We start from the raw sequence: 23,505 nt of genomic DNA on the forward strand, positions 1-23,505 counted from the left end.
CAAATTGCAGGTTTCCAAATTCAAATTCCACCATCTGCCGCGGCTGGATTCGAACCGCCTGTCTCCGAATTTATTGACCCTGTTCCCCGAAGGCCGCCGGTGTCCCTCGATCTTACGCAATCGCAGCCGTCAAGGGGCGTGGGGAAGCAAGAGGCGGAGCGAACAACGGGCGAGCGTCACGCAGGCGCATTGGAAGACTGGCGACGGGTGGCCGGCTCGCTGGCTCCTGTCGGAGGGCGCAGGCGCAGACGCCGGGAGCGCGAGGCGCGGCCGCTTGGTTCAAGTTTGCACCCCGCTCCCCGCGACCTTCCCGGGAGATGGTGCGCGCGCCCACACACGCGCGCGCGCACGTAGGCTCACGCGCGCCCATGCCACCCCCACTCTTCCTCCTCCACCTCGCCGATTGCTCGCGCCCGAGGGAGAGGGCCCAGCGCGAGAGGCGTCTGATGGCGACCTAGAGCCCGCCGGCCCGCGGGGGGAGGGTGTGTGTGGGGACCTACCGCCTTCCCCCCTCCCACTACACACACACCCACCTCTACAACTCTTTACACTTGTCCCAGGCCGACGGAGAGAGCGAGCAGGTCAGTCTGACCCGGATGGGGAAGGGAAATGTTATTCGGGTCGCGGGGAGGTGGGAGTAGGGTAAGGTGTGCTCGATAATACCTCAGTCTTGTCCCTTTCAGGCTGTGGACAAGTCAAACCTGAGCAGCCCGGGCCCTGGGGAGTTGGTGGGGAGACTGCGACAGCCCCAGGGGCAGAGGAAAGGGAAACATTATTGTCTTGAGGGGAGACAGGTGGAGGGAGCAGCTAAGGCAGCCATTGGGATTGGAGGGTGGGGGTGGAGAGTGTGAGTGAATTGGGGGGAGGGGGTTGCAGTGGTGGTCAGAGCATTTCCTATTTTCTTTTTGTTTCATTTCTTTGCTTCCACAACTTGCAGCTTTGGAGAATGAACTTAACTCACCTTTTTGCAGCCCCCCACCCCGCTCATCGTTTGCATGCCGTGGCGCCCCAGATGGATACAAGGCGCGGAAAGAGCCTCTGGCCCACCCCAGCCCCCAAGGCTGATAAACGAGATGTGTCGGACAAGGAAATGCCCATGATCCCTGGCCCACGTCTAACCCTATCCCATAGCCAGTTAGATTTTGCAGTTGAGAATTTCTCTTGACTTTCTGCACCCTCCCAATTCCCTCATCCCTGCTGTGGCAATTAGAACAATTTCAGATGATCGTTGTGCCCTGTCATTCTCAGTGGTACTGTACCAGGGAGATCATCTCCAATGGAGAGACAAGAATCTGGGAAGCAAACTTCTTTCATTGAGTTGATTTCTCTCCCTGCAAATTAAAATTTTGACTTGGTCCCTGCTCTTCTCTAACCTCTTTAATGGAGATGAATTGCGAAGTCAATGCAATTTGTTGCTTTCATTATCTACAAACCTCAAAAGGATCTCCACGACGGCTCCCCCCGTCTACACTTCTATAAAGTTGGTTAATTAAGATGTTGCTCTTCAACTTTTTAAAAAAATCTTTACAAAGCAGTAGGCTTATTAATATCAACATAGCATTTGCTTGGTCCTTTTGACTTTTCACAGCAGCACAAAGTAATCTGACATGAGGATGTTGATTGTATAATAGAATGTCCAGCAGCGATTAATATGTGTTGCGTGTAACATTCAAACTAACCAGTTGACCATTAAGCTGATGTGAATTAGAAGTAAGTAAACATTCTATAGAACACCAATTTTAAAACAGAAGATGGCTTCATTGCATTTATAGTGAAAAGAATGTTGTATGCAAATATTTTGCTTTAATTAATTACCTGCTTCGCTGTTTTACCTACCTAACATGAATGTCTAAAAAGGTATGAAACAGGTTATGATGAGGCCACAAAGCCCCTCATACCTGCTGCATCATTTTGTGCGATCTTGGCAAACACTTTTTCAACCCTGTTCTCCTGCCTTATGCCATATTCCTTTACTCCCTTAGAAACCAAAAATCTATCTGTCTCAACCTTGAATAAACTAATTGACTGGGCATTCAGAGCCCGCTGGGGTGGAAAATTGGAGAGACTTTCAACCCTTTAAACAAAGAAATTTCTTGTCTCTGAATGAAATTATTATGCTCCTTATCCCGTGACTGTAGACTGTCCAGCCAGGCGCCCCAAACTCCATGCTGTCCAGCGCACTGCAAATCTTACGTGTTTCAATGAGATCACCTCTTGCCTTCCCCAAACTCCAGACAATAAAGATCCGTTTTACAGAATTCCTACTAGGACAGTTACTGCAAGTGTTAGTTAGAATTTGACGAAAATATAGTATTAGACTAAAATGTAGTATTAGAAGTCTTTGTAGTCATTGGCGTATTTCATTGAATTGCAGTCAAAGTAATTAATTTCATTTTCATTAATGTCATTAATTTCAATCTGCTCTATCATGTAACATATTGTAGAATTTACCCCAAGCAGTAAGCAAGTTGGAATTTTTTTTTATGAACGAGTTAACAATTTCATTACACTTGGCATTAACGTGTGTTATCATTGCAAAACTCCATCTCAAAATTTTTAACTAACTATGCAGTTCATGATTCATATAATAGTTTTCCAAATCCACTGGTTTTTGTTTTGGTATATAATTTCGATTGATTGATATATTGTCATGTGTACCGAAATACAGTGAAAAGCTTTGTTTACGAGTGGTTGAGGGAGATAATAGTAAGCAAAGAATGTACAGATTAAAAATACTTAGACAGAGGCTTACAGGTTACATTGCACAGGGTGTGGGCTAGGCGAGATCACCGTTTGCAAAATCCGTGTTATTTGAGGCTAGAGAGTCCATTCTCGGTCTGATAACCACTGTGCAGAAGCTGTTCCTGAACCATGTGTGCATGCATTCAGGCTTCTGTATTTTCTGCCTGACGGAAGAGGTTGTAGGAGATCATTACCAGGTTGTGATGGGTCTTTGATGTTGGCAGCCTTTCCATGGCAGCGAGCCATGTAAATGGAGTCTTTGAATGGAAGATTGGCTTCTGTATGGTCTGGGCTGTGCACACCACTTTCTGTAGTTTCATACGGTCCTGGGCAGAGTAGTTGCCATATCAGGCCATTATGCACCTGGACAGTATGCTTTCAATGGTGCACCTGTAGAAGTTGATGAGGGACCTTATGGACATGCCAAATTTCCTGAGCTGCCTGATGAAGAAGAGGCATTGTTGTGCCAACTTGACTGTTGCATCTGCGTGGGAAATCCAGGACAGGTTGTTGGTTGGCGTCACTCCGAGGAACTTGATGCTCTTCACCTTCTCAACCTCAGCTCTGTTCATGTAGATGGGGGCGTGTTCTCCTCTGTTCTTTCAGTTCTTTAGTTTTTCTGACATTGAGAGACAGATTGTTTTCATTGCATCACGTCACCAAGCCCTCTACCTCCCTTCTGTTAGATATCCATCCCACTGTGATGGTGTTGTCAGCAAACTTGATATGGCGTTCATTTCGAATTTGGCAACACGGTTGTAGGTGTAAAGGGAGTACAGTAGGGGGGTGAGGGCGCATTCTTGAGGGGCTCCAGTGTTGTGTGTTATTGTGAAGAAGGTGTAGTTCTGTATCTACACTGATTACGGCCTGTGGGTCACAAAGCTGAGAATCCAGTTGCAGAGGGCGGAGCCGAGACCAAGGTCACGGAGTTTTGAGATCGGTCTTGAGAGGATAATGGTGTTGCAGGCAGAGCTGTACACCTGATCATCTTCCAAGATGGTTCTTCAAACTTATCTATGATTTTATATTTCCCATCTTAGGAACCTCCACTGTTTCAAAATATTGAGAAAACTGAGCTGACGAAAAACTGAGCTGTTTCCATATTGTGATTATTTTAGTAAGTTTACTTTTCCTGCAAATATACTTGTTGTATTTATGAAATTAATAATATTCTGTTTTTCCCCATTAATAATTCTCAATACAGTCCCTCCTAGATTGAAGTATACTGAACAGTGTGCCTCAACTCTTATAATGCCCATTGCTAAATGTTGCTGCAAAGTACTGTGCTCATGAAGGCCATGAAAACTTTATGGCTATGGCAATTGCAACTTTCTATCCATCCCAGGGTACCAAGGCTTTAAAGTATGAAACAAAAAAGCCAGTCAGCCCATTAAATCTGTTCCTTTCATTGACAGTTTGTGATCCAGCCTACAATGGAATCTATTGACTTACGGTCAAAACATACTGTTTGGGGCAATATGTGTTTATCTTCCTGATAAACCACAGAAATTTTAGCGAGACAGGGTCTTATCTAAGTTATTGCACTATGTCCGATTTAGATCATCTTCCTAGGAGAAACTAAATTCGGTTTGCTGCCTGTACTTGTTTTTGTTCCAGTGTCTGGTGAATTGCTGTACCATGCATGCAAGGCCAAAATTTGGAACTCTGAGAATTTCTGTTGTTCGTATTTCGGCCCCCTCCATTTGGTGAATATTCCATTGTATCCTCTAGTGGTATGTTGTACATAAATACTGTCAGATCTCAAAAGGTAATCTGGCAAAACTTGATTGGTTAATTTATTTCCACATATGCTATTAAAGACAATTTTGCTGGTCCAGAATAGCTAACATTCTTTAAAGTCACACAGTGACCATCATGATTGTAGAATATGCATGACTGTCTACATATATATTAAAAGCCTGCTGTTCTTCAATTTGATATTCCACTTCATAATGTACAACAAAATCTACAATCATAACAGCTCCCAAAGCTGTTCCTGGGGGATGGACAGCAGGGGGGACTCCATCTGGTGAAATTGTACTGTTATTTCATGAGCTATCATTCTTACATTGCAGACATGGAATTTTTCTGCACTGAGTGAGTTCATTTCATTTGTTTTATAGCTTGTTCCTGTGGAGGTCTTCTAAGAACTCCAAAAGTTTTAGAAGTTAGGTGTACATGATCTTGGGTTTAAATCAGTATATTCTCAAGCAATCAAAGCTATATCACTAATAATTTCTGACAAGTACAACAAAGTTGCAAAATAGAACACCAGTGCAGCTTCCTGTTGAAAGTACTGTCACTTTTTATTACTGTTGAGTTGGAGAAAAGAGGAATTTTAGTCTAAGTCTCTTGCTTATTTTCTTTCCTAACTGCTGGCTCTGAAAATGATGCATCCTATGGTTGTGTTGCATCTACCAACCGGGTGATATAACACATGAACGGAATTCATTCTAAGTGAATATTTATATTGTTTGTGAACCTTTTCCAGCCTTTTCCATGATTTGATTTTCCTTCTCTCTTGCATGTGCAAATATGCTATCTGCTTTAATCATTCCCATGCACGGCATAGCTTCCTCAATGTATGTATTTAAATAGCAGCAATATCCTTAAAATCAGAATTTATGAGCACTTTAGCTCATTGTTTTTATGTTAACAACCACATTTGTCTGTATTAAGGTTGGAAGCATTACCAGAATTTAATCTGCACTAGACTTTTGTACTTCAAATCCAGAATACTGATCATCTTACAGTCATGACATAATTGACTCTGGCATACTAAACCTCACAAGTAAGTGTGTGTCTTTTTTTTAAAACTATTTAAACCAACTGACTTGCACTATTTGTTCAGCTTTAAGGCCTGTAGTCTTCACTGTATTTCTATTGTCATGTCAGTTGTGTTTACATAGGTCCTTTAATTTCAAAAAATTACCAGAACTACTTCATCATAAACTTGATGAAAGCTCAGAAGCAGGATTGAAAAATACTTGGTAATGACCAGGGCGTTTGAATTCAATCCTAAAGCAGAAAAGGTGTTGGAAAATTTTATGATCCTCCAGAGTACAGGGCGTAGATGGTTGAAAGCATGCCCCTGATGATAGGATGAATGCATAGAGATATGCACGAGAGGCTCACAATATTTGGCCTGTTAGCAGCAAGTATGGGAGAGAAACAGCCTGCAACTGGAGGAGCAGCTTCTCGCTGATTCTATCCACTCTATTTGCAGCATGACTTTTCTCTGGTTGCCTCATGATTGAATTCTCCTGGGCATTTAGAGGTCTCTGTGTATTTTTAGCTCCAGAATTGGGAGACATCATAAATGGATTTGAACTTGGGGGTGGAAGTTTAAAGTTGAAGGTGTTTGAAGATTGGAAGCCATTGTAGATTAGCAAGGACTAGAGTAAAGGACAACTATCATTTAGTATCAGGCAATGGCAATTTAAATGAGCTGAAACTTATGCAGGACGGGTGGCCAAAACAGCTTTGAGATGATTGAGTCTTACATTGTTAAATATTTTAAGAACACATGGGCTGAGGTGAACCAAGGAGAAAGAAAGTACTTTTTAACTTAGTAGATAAGAGTCCCAAGCTAAAGTCGCTGTTGAATCAGATATTAACGCCACTCAGTATAGTTCAACATGAGACAGTACTATGGAATAGGTGCAAACAGTTTGAGGGATGGACTGATTTTGATTGATACTAGACCTCATCCAAAGCTTAGGTCAGGTAATGAAGAAATGCAGGCAGATCATGATTCCACATTCAAAATTGCATTGTCAACTTCTGTGTTTTTTTAGTAGGGACTACATTGCGCTTCACTCCATTGGGGTTAGGTTGTTTTCCAACCGTTTGATTTTCTACCTTGTAACTATTGTCTTACATTTTCCATGGAAAAGAATAAGTCATAGGGGTGAAGTGATGTATTTCCATAATATTAATGTAATCTATTATTTCTCAGTGTGGTCTTTAAATTTATTTTTTCCTACAGAAAAAATAGATTATCGTGTCTATCAGTAGTAGATGAAGAGTAATGCTTTTGATTGATCAAATGTTCCAAAACGTTTTGACAGGGAAGGGAAAATTTATCCATTAATTTTTTGTTTGCGTATCATTATTCAATTCTCACAGCAAGATATTCAGACTCATGTACAGTTACAAAAGTTGTTTTGAGGTGTAACAAATCTAGAGTTTTTTCCTGCATAGGCTTTGTCTGTGTTCCTGCTCGGCTGGTAATGAGCTGTTTTCAGCCTATCGCATGCAGTGAATATATTGATTTAAACATGAAGGTATGAGAGATCAGATTGTTCAATAAAAATGAGTGCTAAGAGTAATTAGAAAAATCTGAAGAAACAATACATAATGAATTATGTGCTATTATTTGTCAAACAAATTCAGAATTTATTAGGCAAGCCAGGAACATAATTGCTCAGTTTGACTATATACACTTTTATGTTGCAGGGTTTGACAAAATAAAGGAAGATGGTCAGCAATCAAGTTGTATTGGAGTCAAGGGCAGCTCCGAAAAACTTGTTGGATGAAATGCACAAACTGCGGATTTTATGCTACTTCTGTGATGTAACTGTGCAGATCGAGCACCAAGGCAACAAAGAGGAATTTGTTGCTCACAAAGCTGTGTTGGCAGCTGCCAGCAGTTACTTTAAGGAACTGTTCCTTAATGAAATGGTGAACACTAAGATTACTATTGTTACTTTGCAAGACATTTACACGGCAGACTTTGCCTCTTTTTTGGATTTTGTATATACTGCAAAAGTCGAGGTTGAAGCCGAGAGGGTACAAAGATTACAGGAGATTGCAGAGAAATTGAAGTGCAGGGAACTAGCAGAAGTCTGCAGTCAAGTAAAATCACAGATACTTGAGTCAGCTCTAATGGACTTGGGCAATTTGGCTGATTCCCAGGGAACAGAAGGAATTATAGACAATAAACAGGACAGTCATTGTGTTTCCCTTTCTTCTCAAAACACATCAATTCCTTCAACACCAGACATTCGCCAAGTGTCCTCTGCCCAAGATATTTCTGATGAAGAGAAATCTCATGATCAAGATTATAAGCCATTGCTAGTAACCACTAGAGCCAAAGGCTGGGAAAAGTCAGAAAAAGAGAAGAAAATGGGGAAATCTTTTGGTGTAAAGGCCAAACGAGCCAGTGGAAGGCTGGCAGGCCGAAAAGTCTTTTTGGAAATTCCCAAAAAGAAATATACTCGCAAGCTTCGCGAGCAAGAGAAGGTTGATCAAAATTTGGAAGAGGCATCTGAAAAATTGACCTGTGTAGAAGATAATCAAGTCATTGAAGACCAAGTGAAAAAGGAAACGATGGCAGAAATTGTTGAAGATCCAGATGAAGATGATGGGATGATGGAAGGGGACGATGATGAAGATGAAGAGGCAGAGAGTGATAGTGATTTTGAATTAGATGAAGATACCAAAAAGACACCTGATGAGATTGAGAAAAAGAGAAGAGGTGGAAACTTTAAATGTGACAAATGTGAGAAAGACTTTCAATATGAGAAGAGCTACTTGAAACACATAGAGCAGAATCATGGTGTGACACCTGAAATAATTTATCGCTGTGACACTTGCAATCAGACTTTTGCTAATCGCTGTAACTTAAAAAGCCACCAAAGGCATGTCCATGTTGAAGAGCGTCGCTTTCCATGCTCGCTTTGTGGTAAAAAGTTTAAAAGGAAAAAAGATGTGAAGCGGCATAACCTTCAGGTTCATGAGGGTGGTGGAGAGCGTCACTTGTGTTTGCAGTGTGGTAAAGGACTGAGTTCCAAAACTGCTTTGAGACTCCATGAAAGGACGCACACCGGAGATAAGCCTTATGAGTGCACAGAATGTCATGCTAAATTTTCTCAGCCTTCTGCACTGAAGGTGCACTTGAGGTAAAATTGTACAGAATGACTTTTTATAGTATGGATTTTAAGCAACTGTTAGCTGTGTCATTGCATGGATTTGAGCTTGTTCCGAAGATGTCCCTATGATCTTGTTCTTTGCAGCAATATAATCTGCACATAACTAAAGTATAATCTTATGTCTTACAGTTTTATGGGCAAGGTGGAAAAAGTAATTAATTAGTATAAGAGTACACAGAAGAATTCTTGTTCTTGCAATTTCTTTAGAAAACTATGCATTTTCTTTGAATGCTTTGTTTCATTGAATAGGTGATTTGCTAACGAAAGTAAAAAGGAAATGTACTTTAGCATGCATATGATGAGACCACCTCATGCCTGCGATTCCACTTAGCCAGACTCCAGTCTGAGGGTATTGATTTTATTTAATTAGCAACTGCAGATCCCTGAAGCCATGGAAGAGCCACCTCATTTGCTGAGTTTAAGGTGATTATTACACCACTTTGTGGTGGTGACACACCTCAGTAATGTGCAGCATTGTTTATGTCTTTCAACAAGTGCATAAATAGTTTGTACTGAGGCCTCATTGGTAGAGGTTGCCTGTCCTGGCTTGTGTTGAACCCCCTTATTGAGGACCACTTTTACTGTGATATTTCAGAGCTTGCCACTTGACAAATGGGGTTTGTCACAAGGAACTTGTTAGAGAATTCCTTTGGAAATTGTGACCATTTGTAATGTACAACTGATCTTACCAAGAGAAGAATCAAAAATTGAAAAGAAAGTCGATCCTAGTTTCTAAAGTCTAGCCACGAGTTAGAAGCCAGCAATAATCGGCTGCTATTGTTCTCTCTTATTTACTTTTGCAGAGTCTGTTTGCACTGTTGTACTGTATGATGCCATGCATAGGAGCATCTTGAAACAGTTATTTAAACACGGCCTATTTGTCCTCTGCATGGTACATTCCTGATGGATTTTGGGCCACAAGCCCACACAGCTTAGAGGAAAATTAGTGGTGACTCGATTTATATAATATTTCATCACCTGTACCGTCAGTGTGAAAAACAAAAGTGTGAACGCTAAGCAGGTAAAGAAGGAAAGTTAGAGGGGGAAGATCACAAAGCATCATAGAGCAGGGGCTTAAGGAGCCTTTTGAAGGCAAAGGTAAAAATAGCAAGACAAAGTTTCAAGAATGAATTTCAGATTGGGGTGTAGGAGCATGCTACTTTCTTACATCCCCTTTCTATTTTGATAATGAGTTTGGGAAAGAAATAAGGGAAAGATTTGGTCCAAGTGTTGTGTTTGTTTTTACAATATCAGATTTTAAAAAATGATACTTATCTTTTCAGGTCAATTAATTATCTGTGGGCCTCCATTTGAAAATTGAGTTACCAATGAACTGCCTAATTTCAGAACCTACAAGAAAAGTAATCAGCAAACTGCCTCTGGTTGTTTTGAAGTTGTAACTAGACTGTATGCAGCATTGGAAAAGGCATTTATTTCTGCTTTAGAATTTAGTATAGTTGATTTGAAATCTCGTGCAATGTTTGTAGTTTGATCTTTTAAATAACTCTTGGATTTTAGTATATTAATACTCTTTTTCTCTTTCTTGCTTGCACTCTCAAGGGTCCATACTGGTGAAAAGCCATTTGCCTGTGATGAATGTGGTGCCAGGTTCACACAGAATCATATGTTGATATATCATAAGAGATCTCACACAGGTAATTTGTTTTACGCTTTTCTGAATTCTATTTGTATGCCTACTTTACGCCTAGTACAGCCTGAAGCAAGATGTAAAATGTAAATCAAACATTGTGATTCAACCTTGTCTCCTAGCTTATTAACAATCATCTAAAATTGGCAGCACTGCTTGAATTAGCTGATAACCTTGGAGCTGTGCCATAACAAATGGCATATATTTGAAAGAGAGTGAAAATAGAAGCTAAAGAAATTGATAGTAATAAAGAATAAAGGAATGACAAGCATGATAGGTCTGTGCAAGCAAAATGTGAGTCAGCTGATCTGTCTCTAGATCTGATCTGTCTCAACCCGACCATTATGGTCCGTGAGATAGTAGGAACTGCAGATGCTGGAGAATCTGAGATAACAAGGTGTAGAGCTGGATGAACACAGCAGGCCAAGCAACATCAGAGGAGCAGGAAGGCTGACATTTCGGGCCTAGACCCTTCTTCATTATGGTCCGTAGCTTGTTGAATTAGCACTATTATCGATTGAACAGTTTGATTTCTGGAAGGTAAGTACCCAGACGCTAGAGAAAATAGTTTCTGAATGAAGAGTATGGTAATGGTGGAAATAAAATGGAAGTATCACTTTGCAAAGGACTGTCTCGCATTTCTGTTGCATTTTATAATATTAAATCAGGCTGTGGAAAAGTTACTTTGGTTGCTTTGACCGTCTTGTACAGGCGTGGAGAAACTTTAATGTAAAACTAAATGTAACAAGGAGTAAACTTTAATTTTTCCAAAAAAATAGCTTTTTTAAGAATTATATTTGCACAGATACGACCATTTATTTTCACATTAATTTTCTTCCCAGCCTTTCTTTAAGTGTTAAACGCTTGCTGAGGTATGGGCTCCATAGTTGTCATTGGACTACGGTATTTACAATAATCACTGTACATGAGGGTGGCTTATTTGGAATGTTCACAAGGTAAAATAGCTTGTGTGAATTGCAGCTGATCCTAACCTTGGTTAATGTACACTCATTCACTTTCAGTAAAGGCCACTGGATAATGGTCAGGATCAAAACCTTGGCCAGTTCTCCTCCCCTTATTTTATCTAATTTTCCTGCTGTGCTCACAGATTTAATGAAACGTTACAGATTGGGGATTGAACTTGCTTGTGTAACTCATTCATGTGATAAACCGTTGAGCCCCAGAGGCATCCCCGAAGAAAATTCCTTAATGTTTGCATAACTCCAAAAATGAAAATGGGTGTTTTTGTGTAAGTGACAAACTGTTGGAAATAATTGTGACTGCTGTTTGTTTTTCTGGATAGTTCACATATGTGAATAAATTTTGGAGCTGTTAGTATTCTTCTAAAGTGTGAATGTTTGTCCAAGCTTAAGTATTTAGACAGGCTCTACAGAACCAGGATTTTGAGGGAATCCGTAATTCATTAGATGTGTTGTACTTTGAGATATTCCCAATCGATGTAATATGGTGCTATATGAAAGCTAGTTTGTTAATTGAATTTAGGAGAACAAATTGATACAGGTTCCAGCCAGCCATGTTGCAGAAGAAATATTGATGGATATAGCTACTACATATCCAAAAAGAAATGTATTATGTAAAAATAAATGGTTATTGGAACTAAACATGTGGTATCAGAAAATTATGGAACAGCACAGTTGGATGTGCAAAGCAAAGATTAGATTGACATTTTGGTCCACTTCTTGTGTCTAAAACATTAACATGTTCTTCAAGAAATTGATGAATCTGCTGTGCATTTCTGAAGTGTTCTAGTTTTCATCTTGACTTTCACTCATTTTCTTTTTTACCACCTTTTACGCATACATAATATCTGAAAAGTACTGCAAACCGATTGTATGACCATAAGACACAGGAGCAGATCTAGGCCATTGGGTTCATCAAGTCTCTCTGCCATTCACTGAGATCATGGCTCATCTGATCCTTAATATCACTCTCCTGCACTTTCCCCATAACTCTTGATTCCCTAACTAATTAAAAATATGCTTCTCAGCCTTAAATATAATTAACTATCCAGCCTCAACACCCCTTTATGGTAAAGAATTCCACAGACTTACTACCCTCAAAGAGACGAAATTTGTCCTCCTCTCATAATTATGCGACCCTTATTCTGAGATTATGCCCTCTGATCCTAGACATTTTCACAGAAGGAAGAATCTTCTCAGTATCCACTCTGTCAAGCCCTCTAAGAATCTTGTATGTTTCATAAATTTCAGTATATCCAAGATCAGTGGGTAATAAGGAAAAGAAGAGAATAGAGTGCAAAAATTGAGAAGTCTTGCTAAAGCTGCATGGGCACAATATAGACCACATCTAGAATATTGTGAAGTTTTGGTCCCCTCGTAAGACACAATCGCTCCTTGAATAAGGGACCAAAATTTCTCAATATTCTAGATGCAATTTAAATTATGCCTTGTACAGTTTTAGTAAGGCGTCACTTTTTATACTCCATTTCCTTTGAAATAAAGGCTAACATTCCATTGCCTTCCCAGTTTCTACTGAGCTTGGAAGCCAGCTTTTTGTGATTTATGTAAGAGTATCTCCAAATCTCCCTCTGTTGCAACTTTCTGCAGTCTTTCTACATTTAAATAATTTGACTTCTCTTTTTCCTGCCAAAGTTCATGACCTCACATTTTCCTACATGATATTCCATTCACCATATTTTTACCCATTCACTTAATCTGTTTATATCCCTCTGCACCTTTTTGTGTCATTTTCACCTTTTGCCTTCCCACCTATTTTTGTGCATGTGCAGACTTGGTGATAGTACATTCACTTCCCTTATCCAAGTCATTAATGTGTAGTGATACATATAAATCACTGATGATTCTGTCATTATTTTCATGTTTTTCAAATGATCGTGTCAGTCACTCTTTACAACCTGCTATCAACATCTAAGAAACAAGATATGGTGCATATATGTTCCTATAATTTGACATGTGGAATCTGAATCAAACTGAACTGAAGTGATGCTTACGTTTTCTTAATAGACTTTAATTAACATTCTGATCATTTAGTATTTTCAGCCTACACTGTTTTCAGCATATATGAATTTTACACTTCATATTTTCTACTTATTGCTACTTAATCTTATTGTACTGAACATTGGGACTATTTAGTCAGCATTTTTAAAGAATGCATTGCTAGTCTTTTTTTTAAACTGGTACATGCATGCTCTGGCATGAATGGTTCATGCCAGTAATTCCCAAGCAAAAATGTGTTTGCTTGGGTTTGTCCTATTAGGAAGAGATGTTTACCAAAGGTCAGAAGAGGAATGCTACTGTGGCTTGCATTGGTGCTTCCTGGTTAGTCACAAATGTATCTCTATTTGAATCTGTGAGCATGAGGTAAGAAAAGTGAGTGCCTTCCCAATATGGGAATTGAAATTAAAGATATTGTCGAATTTTGTGAAAACGCTTTTCTTTAAAGTAAAATAAGATATTATAGTTGTGATGAAAAATACACAAGATAAATCTCAAATTGCAACCATGACCGGGAAATCCTTGTTAGACTTCATTACTCACTTAAAAGCTTCTTGAAGCCATTAATAAAGTGTATAATTAAACACCCGTTAACCTGATTGACTTGTTGCCTGATATTTTTAGTTCTGCAATTTAGGGCTCTTGTGGCATAGTTGTAGTGTCCCTACCTCTGAATCAAGAGACCCAAGTGTATAATAACTTCCCTGGACAGGTTGATCAGGAAATATCTCAGTTCTGGAATTTCTCCATTTCTTTTAGCATTTGATCCACTTTAGTGACAACAATATTACTGACAGTCATGTCACCTGATTTCTCAGACTGGTTTGCAATTGGCACACCATTCGTAAGAGCAATGCTTCAGCTAATTAACTTTCTTTCTGCTCTCCATGAAGTTTGTGTTAATTATCTTCTAATTTCTCTCATTTGCATACCTCAAATGCAGTATCAGTTGCCATTTTCATCAATTCTGATAGCTTTGGAAAACCTGAACTTAACTGCTTCTGATTTCACCTGGGCAATGGGAAGGGAAAATGTAGGTTTTGATGTAAGATGTTGGGAAATGCAGTTGGAGCATAATGGAAACTGTCTGAGTTAGCTTACCTCCCCTTCTGTCCTTCTGCTTTTATTACTTGTCCAGATTTGTATTTCAGTTTTAATTTTTTCAACAAAGTGGGGATAACTTCAGCTTTTAAAATAAAATCTGAATGGTAACTTCAACTGAATTGCAGCAGAAGTTTGAATTTTTTTCAACCAAGATTGAAAAGTTGAGATCCATTATGTTGGAAAGGTGAAGTGTAAAGCAAGCTTGAATTTTAAAAGCAGAAAGATGATTATGGGGACATTCATAACTTTGAGATCTTACAAATAAAATCTTGATTTCATTGTAGGACAAGAATGAAAAAGTAAAACAGCAAATTTGCAGCTTGGAACAATTTTGAGGAGACTGATCAAACATCTAGATAAAATAGAGACATGACAGTTTACAATCTAATGAAAGGGGAAGACACCTAGCTGACGCTTTTTCTGCACAGAGAAAAAGAGTTTCCTTAGATGGAGGCGATGAAATGAAGATTAGGTATACGCTTCAAAAAGAAACTGAATTTCTTGAAGGCATCTTTAACAATGAAAGAATTTTGGATGCTCTATTTGAACTGAGCAGAGATAATGTGGCCAGTATATGAATTGACCCTATGGAGCCATTGTTGATATCTGTTGATTGGACTTTCAGAAAGTGTAAAGAAACCAGAATTCTGATGCTGAATTTTAGCTAAAAACAGGACTGTTGTTTTCTTTCTAATTAAAGGCATTAACAAAATTGCACAGGAAGAAAAAGAATTTAGTATTTTTTTAAAGCTGTTTAGAGTCAAAATGTGGCAGAGCCCATCGCAAATGATTTTGATGCAAGGTCATTCCTGTGATGAAGACACATGCAGCTGTACATTGCTAGGTTCAATACAATGCAGTGAGAAGAATAACCAGTTAATGTTTATTTGTATTATTGGTTGTGAGATAACTGTTAGCCTCGACTTCTGGAGAACTTCCTTATTCTCCCATGTGTTGGGACCTTTTATGAGCACTTGAACAAGTAAACATGGTTTTGTTATTTTGCTCAAGGACGGTTAATTATGGACTCGGACACTGTCTTCCATTTAAGAAAAAACATCACTCTGTACAGAAATATTGAAATAAACAAGATTTCCAATTCCTCATCAAAATCTAAATTCAAAATTCATCCTATCTTCTGAGAGGAAGTGATAAAATGGCTTACATACAGTTATGATTATTTGGGTTGATAGACTGCATACAATATGCTATATAATCACTTAATGTTACCACTACAGTCTGATTTCTTATTGTCTGATTTGTGGGACCTCTTTCATGAAGTGACTGAGTTCAGGCTTAACAAGTTTCATAAAGCACAAGTTTCTAAACTGTAGCATATGCATATGATCTATACCACTAGAGCGTTGGCTGTTCAAAAACATCAAGCAAGGCTATAGTCTGTAGTTGACATTAATGAATCCTGAACCTCAGTTTTAAAAATGACCAAACAAATAGCATGACTCAGGGCTAGTATGTTCCAGAAAATCATTTTGATTCTACTTCGTTTTATTTGAAGTGCCTCAGTACGTGTATTTTACATTGTCTGGACATTGGGAACATAATAGAATAAACATTTTCTGCAAACTTGTGGAGTGTAAGTGATACTTGCATAGTACAGTACAAAAGCAGCTTTGATAGAACATGAATATAGAACACTTTCTCCACAATGGCCAAGATTGAAAATGCAAGATCCATGTAGACATATCTTCTTGTTTACTTGTCAATTCATGAAACTGGTCTTTATACTGGAACCCATTATCATGTTTTGTTGTCCCATTCTCCGCTCCATTGATCTACATTTGTGGAATGGTTATATCAGTTTCCTATTGCTGATTAATTTGATTTGACTTTTTCTTTCAGACATTGGACTGATCTGTGTATAGTTCGGCATATTCTGTCTCTGTTTTGGAATTTCAGCCATTCCAATTTGCCTTTTTATCTCAATTAAGGAACATAGGAAAGTAAGGAGCTGTTGCTAAAGTTATACAAAACTCCGGTCTGGACAACATCTGGAATACTGTGTACATTCTACACAGTGCATCTTTTTTGTTTATTCTCTCATGGGATGTGGGTGTCAGTGATTGGCTAGCATTCATTGCCCATCCCTAGTTGTCCTTGAGAAAGTGGTGGTGAGCTGCTTTCTTGAACCATGTACGTTGACCAACAAAGCTGTTAGGAAAGGAATTCCAGGATTTTGACCCAGCAACAGAAAAGGATTAGTGATATATTTCCAAGTCAGGATGGTGGCCAGCTTGGGGAGAACCTGCATGTGGTGGTGTTCCCATGTATCTGCTGCCCTTGTCTTTCTAGGTGGAAGAGGTTGTGGGTTTGGAAGGTTGGATCTAAGGATCTGACATGAATTTCTGCAGGGCATCTTGTATATAATACACCCTGCTGCTACTGAGAGTTGGTGGTGGAGGGAGTAGATGTTTGTGGATATGGTGACAAGCAGGCTGCTTTGTCAGGATAGTGTCAAGATTCTTGGATGTTGTTGGAGCTGTATCCATCCATGTGAGTAGGGAATATTCCGTCACACTCCTGACTTGTGCCTTGTAGATAAAGGACAGGGTTTGGGGAGTCAGGAAGTGACTTAGTTGCCTCGGTCTTTCTGGTCTCTGACCTGCTCTTGTAGCTACTGTCTGCTGAGTCCAGTTGAGTTTCTGGTCAATGGTAATCCCAAGGAAAGTGGAAGATTTTAGTAATGGTAACACCATTGAATGTGAAAAGGAGGTGTTTTAAAATGGATTAAACTGTATTGATTTTAGGAGTCCAGAATAGATTCAAAAGAATGTTATAAATGCTCCAAACATTAAATTGAGGATTACATAAATTAGGCTTGTGTTCCCCATGCTTTACACATTTTGAGGGTGAGATTAGAGCCAGACTGTTCAGAAGAGAAATTGGGAAAAACTACCTGAAAAGAATGATATGAGTGTGGACCTCTCCCTCTCGCTTTTCTTCTTACCCTCCCTCTCTCTAAGTAGTAGATGCTGGTTCAGTTGGTAATTTTGTTTGAGATCAATACATTTTTGCTTGCCAAAGGTTTTAAGGGATTATTAAGCTAAAGCAGGAGAATGGAGTCAGGATGCAGATCAGCCGTGTTGATTGGTGGAACATGCTTAAGAGGCTGCACGGACTTCATCTGTTGTCATGTCATCCAGTTACCACTGTTCGTTGCTAAAACACAACTTTTCAAGAACGCTTATGTAGCTGAATTAATTTGACTGCTTTGTCTTACAGGTGAAAGACCATTTATGTGTGAAACATGTGGCAAGAGTTTTGCTTCAAAGGAGTATCTGAAACATCACAATAGAATCCACACTGGATCAAAACCATTTGTTTGTGAGATCTGCTACCGAGCTTTCGCACAGAGAAATTCTCTTCATCAACACCTTAGAGTTCATACAGGTATCATATGATTTGTTCTAACTTAGCCAATAATGCAAACAGTGTGGACCCAATAAAGACTTGCCTCATTTCATTATTTACTTAAACTCTTAAGTACTAAACCTGAGCTTGTTTTAAATGGAGTTTACTAAATTTAGCAATCACCTGAGCACCTGTATTGAAGGAATGGCATTGCCGGTCAGAGACTCAAGTTTGTGGGGGCAATAACTACTTAACTTTGGTAAGAGGAAGTTATAGCTGATGAGTAGTCCTTGGTCTTCAAACCTGATTCTCTGTGGTATTATAAATATCTTCACTAATTTACTAAGCTAAATTTGACAATTTTCTGGGCTGCAAAATGTATATCAAGATCCTTTTTGCTTTTGTAATTTCTACCAGAAAACATGAATGTTAGCCTACAACAAATCTATTTTGTATATTGTAATGCTGCTAACGTATTGGTAATTTTTTTCTTTGTTCATTCGCGGGATGAAGGCTTTGCTGGCTCGGCACAGCATTTATTGTCCTTCCCTAATTGCCCAGAGGGCAGCTAAGAGTCACCCACATTGCTGTGGGTCTGGAATCACATGTAGGCCAAACCAGGTAAGGATGGCAATTTCCTTCCCTAAAGGACATTAGTGATCCAGATGGGTTTTTCCTGACAATTGGCAATGGATTCATGGTCATCATTAGATTCTTAATTCCAGATACTTATTGAATTTTAATTCCACCATCTGCCGTGGTGGGATTTGAAACCAGGTCTCCAGAACATTACCTGGGTCTCTGGATTAACAGTCCAGCAATAATACCACTAGGCCATTGCCTCCCCTGTTAATTGGTAATTGTTAATGATTGAAATGTTTGAAGCTTTGAAAAGCTGAGGCAAGCGTGTAATAATTTTGTTTTTTTTCAGGTGAGAGGCCTTACTGCTGTGACCAGTGTGGAAAGCAGTTTACACAGCTGAATGCTCTACAGCGCCACTATCGCATACATTCAGGAGAGAAACCTTTTATGTGCAGTGCATGTGGGAGGACCTTTACTGATAAATCTACACTCAGAAGACATGCTTCAGTGAGTATGTGACTGATTCAATGTAGTCATTCAGATAGAACATAGAACATTACAGCGCAGTACAGGCCCTTCGGCCCTCGATGTTGCGCCGACCTGTGAAACCAATCTGAAGCCCATCTAACCTAAACTATTCCATTATCATCCATATGTTTATCCAATGACTATTTAAATGCCCTTAAAGTTGGCGAGTCTACTACTTTTGCAGGCAGGGCATTCCACACCCTTACTACTCTCTGAGTAAAGAACCTACCTTTGACATCTGTCCTATATCTATCACCCCTCAATTTAAAGCTATGTCCCCTCGTGCTAGCCACCACCATCCGAGGAAAAAGGCTCCCACTGTCCATCCTATCTATTCCTCTGATCATCTTGTATGTCTCTATTAAGTCACCTCTTAACCTTCTTCTCTCTAAGGAAAACAGCCTCAAGTCCCTCAGCCTTTCCTCATAAGACCTTCCCTCCATACCAGGCAACATCCTGGTAAATCTCCTCTGCACCCTTTCCAATGCTTCCACATCCTTCCTATAATGCGGTGACCAGAACTGTACGCAATACTCCAAGTGCGGCCGCACCAGAGTTTTGTACAGCTGCAACATGACCTCATGGCTCCGAAACTCAATCCCTCCATAAAACTGCTTAAACTATAAATTCCTTTACCAGAATAATTATTTTTATTTTGCAAGTGGTATTAAGGAATTGTGAATGAAAGTGGATTATGGTGTAGCTGTAGTTGGGTCCTCCTGTTTTCTAACACAATTTCAATCTTATCTGTCAAATCTGCTGCTTTCACCAACAAATATAATAACCTTACAGATTGAGACTTTAACACAAAAAAGCCAGTATGCATATGTGTCATAAAAAAAGCATTCTTGTATAGTCCCATTCACTCAATGTTTAACATTTTGCTTGTATGTGCATTTCCTGTGAACTTTTCCACTCTGAATTTGTGTATCGACGTTTTAAAATGGAAATTGTCCATGTGAATTTGTCTGTTGTTTCATCCCCAAGATACTGTCTTTCTATTTAGCCTTTTACAGCGGGCCGTATTTGTGCCCGTCATTGCTGGCCTTCATTTTGATATCACGTGCACAAATTTTTTGCATTCCAGAATTTTTTTCCACTATCAAACACGTCACATATACACTCATTACTGTTTTTAGATCAATTCTGTTCTGATTACCTTCTTCTCACCCACATCCCTGGCAGATGTAATGATACTGGAAATCAACTAGCATTAATTACTTGTGTTCTGGCAATGGTTGTTAACAGAAGTCAGTGTTGAGAAAATAAAGCAAACAAAAAGGAAGTTTATTAATGCATAGTAAAAAGCAAGAACTGTGTTGATTTTTGACTTATTTATCTTGCATGTAAAATGAAAAGCACTTGTCCTTTATGATTTAAATATTATTTTAAAACTTTTGTAGCTTTTGTTTGCTATGGCAATCTTTCCTAGCAGTGGAATGGATCTAGAATTCCTATTCAGTTGGATTTTTCATTTCTCAAATTGTTTCCTCAATGTTCAGCCAGTGGTTTTTGAATTGTGAAGTTTTCTGCCTTAATTGGAGAGAATACCTCAAACTGGTTCTGCATTTTGCTTCTGATTGTTATTTTTTCCTCACCAGCATTTTAATTTTAATGGATTTTTGTCTTCATTTGTGATATTTAATCTCTCTATCCATTTAACATGGGCAGAAGATTCAAAAATTAAATGTAACAATTGGCCTTTTAGACAAACTCTGTTTACTCGCATTAGTACATTTAATGTACTGAGATGCAAAATTAAAGAGTACCACCACTAAGACCACCTGGTGACTGTAAAGTCTAGATGGTCTTAGCGACTAAATAGGTGTGACTTAGCTCCGTATTGATACTAACAAATAACTGGAATGCACACCCTTGTAATGCCAAATTTCCTCTGCAGCAATTTAGAATTTTAGCTAATTTTGTTACATTAAGTCATTGACACAGTAATAATTCTTGTAGTTTTGTGAAATGCCTTTGGGATTTCTGAGACATTTTAAAATGCCAAAAATGCAAATTACTTGCCTTGAGGTATTCCAACCAAAATTTCAAATAATTTCAGAATTATTTAATGCTCTCACAGACAGTGAAATGCACCAGCCGATGGACATCTTTCATAGTACCTATAATTCTCATTATCACTATCGAATTGCTTTTTGTATTCTAAAATGTTTATGACTCCAGTAGCTAAATGTATTATATAGATGTTTCAGCAGAGAAGTAGGCAATTTGGCCCAACTAGTCTACACTAGCATTGGAACTTTACATGTCCTAATCTACTTTTATTTAACCGTTACAGCATATCCATCCATTCTTTTTCCTGGATTCATTCATCGGACTTCCCTACAATATCTCCTGTATTTGCCTCTAGTGCTCTATCCAATACTGCATTCCAAATGTGAACCAATTTTTGATAAAGTTCTTCTGAATTCCTTATTACTGACTATTTTTGGAGAAATATATTTTTGATGTTAAACCTACTTAATCCCTCCCTAGCTTTAAAATTTCTCTTAAGGCAGCTTCTTCTTTACTTGAAACATGTATCTCAACTTGGTCAGTTGCTCCTAATAACTATAAACTTTCAGTGCTGGTATCACTTGCACTTGTCTTGTTATTGTGGGAACTTTTCAAACCTCAATTAAGCTATTTCTGGTCCATTTTCTCTTCCAATCTATAATTGTCATGAAAGCGGTGGATAGCAGGGCAGAATGAGCATGTTCACCAAGGATCAATTACAAATATGTTGTGTTTTATACATGCTTCATGTGATATTTTAAACCCACCTGCATTTTAATTATGCTGTTCTAAACAATTGTCTCAATCTTTTTTAAATTAACAGGTTCATAACAAGAATGCACCATGGCAATCCTTCCTTGTCATTTTGGATGAGGGCTCTAAAAAGAGCCATATTCAAAGAACAGATCTCCACCCATTTGTTGATTGTGAGCAAGTTGCCCCCTCAGAAGCACAAGAATCAGTGTCTTGTACAGAAATACTCAATGACCAAAATACAGTCACGCTCCATGGAAACATCTCTTCACATGAACAAAACACATCTGGTACTTCAGATTGGAGGTCAGCTGCTTTGCCTTCCATCACTATGGTAACTCAAGCAGCCTCCATGGCAGCAACTTTTAATGAGCTTGCAGTACTCCATGCACCAACCGATTCAGTGCAACCTCACTTGCATATCTTGGCAAATGTTGAACAGTTAGGTGCTGGAAGTACACAAGCTCTAGTGCTTGACAATAACACATTGGAAAAAAATGGGACCCCTAGCACAAGCATTGTGACCACGATTTCTGTGCCTGCATGTCTAGCCATGACTAGTCACATCAGTAACATGTTAACACATGGAGCTGGGGTTGGTCAAATGCAGAGTGGAACACCTGTCACCATATCAACAGGTTCTTCACAGCTAACTGTTATGCAGACTGATAATCTATCGACATTGCAGAGTACAGTAAATGGAGTGACCAATATACAGAATATTCAAATTTAAGCTAATATTAACCAGCTGTGTTGTTTCCATCAGCCCATAGACTTGTTGATTAATTTTAAATGATCAGATCTAAATCTTGCAAGTGAAAAAGGAATAAATCACATTTTGTCAATCTTTGGTTATCTGTAAAATATTTGCTGTTTTTATTCACTGGTTGTAGCCGTATAATCTGGAGCATCAGGAGTCTGGTTTATTTCCTCAACTCCTTTTGAAGCTCTCAAAGCTGCAATTTATATTTTGTTGTTCCACTTCTTCCTGATACCTTTTCTGCTGGGATTTCTGGGAAATGTTTTTTTAAAGATGGGTTGGTTTTAGTAACCTATTAAGGTTTGATAATTGGATGTTGAGCATCAAAATATCTTTTAACCTAATGATTTGATAGATCCTCTGGAGCAAATCATGTGATGCTGAGTGTTTAAATTGTCCTGTTGCACAATATTTCTTTTCCAAATCAGCCATTAATTTTGGCATACTATATTAAACAATTCTTAGATAACATAAACTGCATCTTTAAGTTTTCAGAGAAAGAATCTGTTGGCTGACAGTGGGCAAGTGTGCTTTCTATTTTATTTGATCACCCATCATGTTTCAGATTCATTGCCTTATGATGTGGGTAGCAGTATTTACATCCCAGATTTCCCCCATAGAAATGTACGTGCCTTTTTAATACTACGTAGGTGGATGAGTAGTTTGAGGGAAGCCTTGCTGTTTGACTTCATGTTTTTATTGATAATGTCATAATACACATTTAAAAGACTCCTTTTAAGATCAAAAGTTTCCACCAAAATCTTGAAGCTGTTGTGAATCCTAAATCAGAATGATAACTAAATCTTCAAAATGTATAAAGTGATCATTTAAAGTGTATTAGGCACGTGGAGAAAATTTGTAGTAGGAGAAATTTTCTTCACTATATCACTAACTATAATATGAGAGGTTTGTGATCATCTTGTGAACTTGTATTGAACTTCAGTATAAATTGGTTTTGCAAATCTCACAAATGCAATTGTAGAAATTGTCAGGTCAAAAATGACATGCAGTTCTTTTTTTAAAACAAATTGGGTAATTTTATGCTGTACTGTTGTCTTTGTGTATGTGTGCATT

General features: G+C 38.7%; 1 protein-coding gene across 4 annotated transcripts; it reads left to right on the top strand.

Annotated features, from left to right (window-relative positions):
- The first annotated feature begins 240 nt into the window (after positions 1-240).
- gzf1 (GDNF-inducible zinc finger protein 1) lies at positions 241-23,467 on the top strand. 4 transcript variants are annotated; one of them, XM_048600746.1, is made up of 8 exons: positions 258-581; positions 3,783-3,859; positions 5,422-5,533; positions 7,201-8,645; positions 10,236-10,330; positions 17,664-17,831; positions 18,724-18,881; positions 21,742-23,467. In XM_048600746.1, exons 4-8 carry the CDS (start codon positions 7,222-7,224, stop codon positions 22,402-22,404), a joined length of 2,508 nt encoding a protein of 835 aa, XP_048456703.1. In that variant the 5' UTR covers positions 258-581; positions 3,783-3,859; positions 5,422-5,533; positions 7,201-7,221; the 3' UTR covers positions 22,405-23,467. The 4 variants fall into 4 exon arrangements, with proteins under 4 accessions (XP_048456704.1, XP_048456703.1, XP_048456706.1 ...); XM_048600748.1 differs by lacking the exon at positions 258-581 and adding an exon at positions 624-642; XM_048600747.1 differs by lacking the exon at positions 3,783-3,859 and having other exon boundaries at positions 241-581.
- The last annotated feature ends 38 nt before the right edge of the window (positions 23,468-23,505 follow it).

Source organism: Rhincodon typus, chromosome 9 (genome assembly GCF_021869965.1).
Source record: "Rhincodon typus isolate 14 chromosome 9, sRhiTyp1.1, whole genome shotgun sequence".
In the NCBI taxonomy this organism is placed as follows: Eukaryota; Metazoa; Chordata; class Chondrichthyes; order Orectolobiformes; family Rhincodontidae; genus Rhincodon; species Rhincodon typus.

Excerpts from the sequence above, each read along its gene's own strand:
- gzf1 (XM_048600747.1), top strand. The coding sequence starts at position 7,222 with ATGGTCAGCAATCAAGTTGTATTGGAGTCAAGGGCAGCTCCGAAAAAC. Across the intron at positions 8,646-10,235 it reads GCACTGAAGGTGCACTTGAG|GGTCCATACTGGTGAAAAGC; the intron begins GTAAAATTGTAC and ends TGCACTCTCAAG. Across the intron at positions 17,832-18,723 it reads ACACCTTAGAGTTCATACAG|GTGAGAGGCCTTACTGCTGT; the intron begins GTATCATATGAT and ends GTTTTTTTTCAG.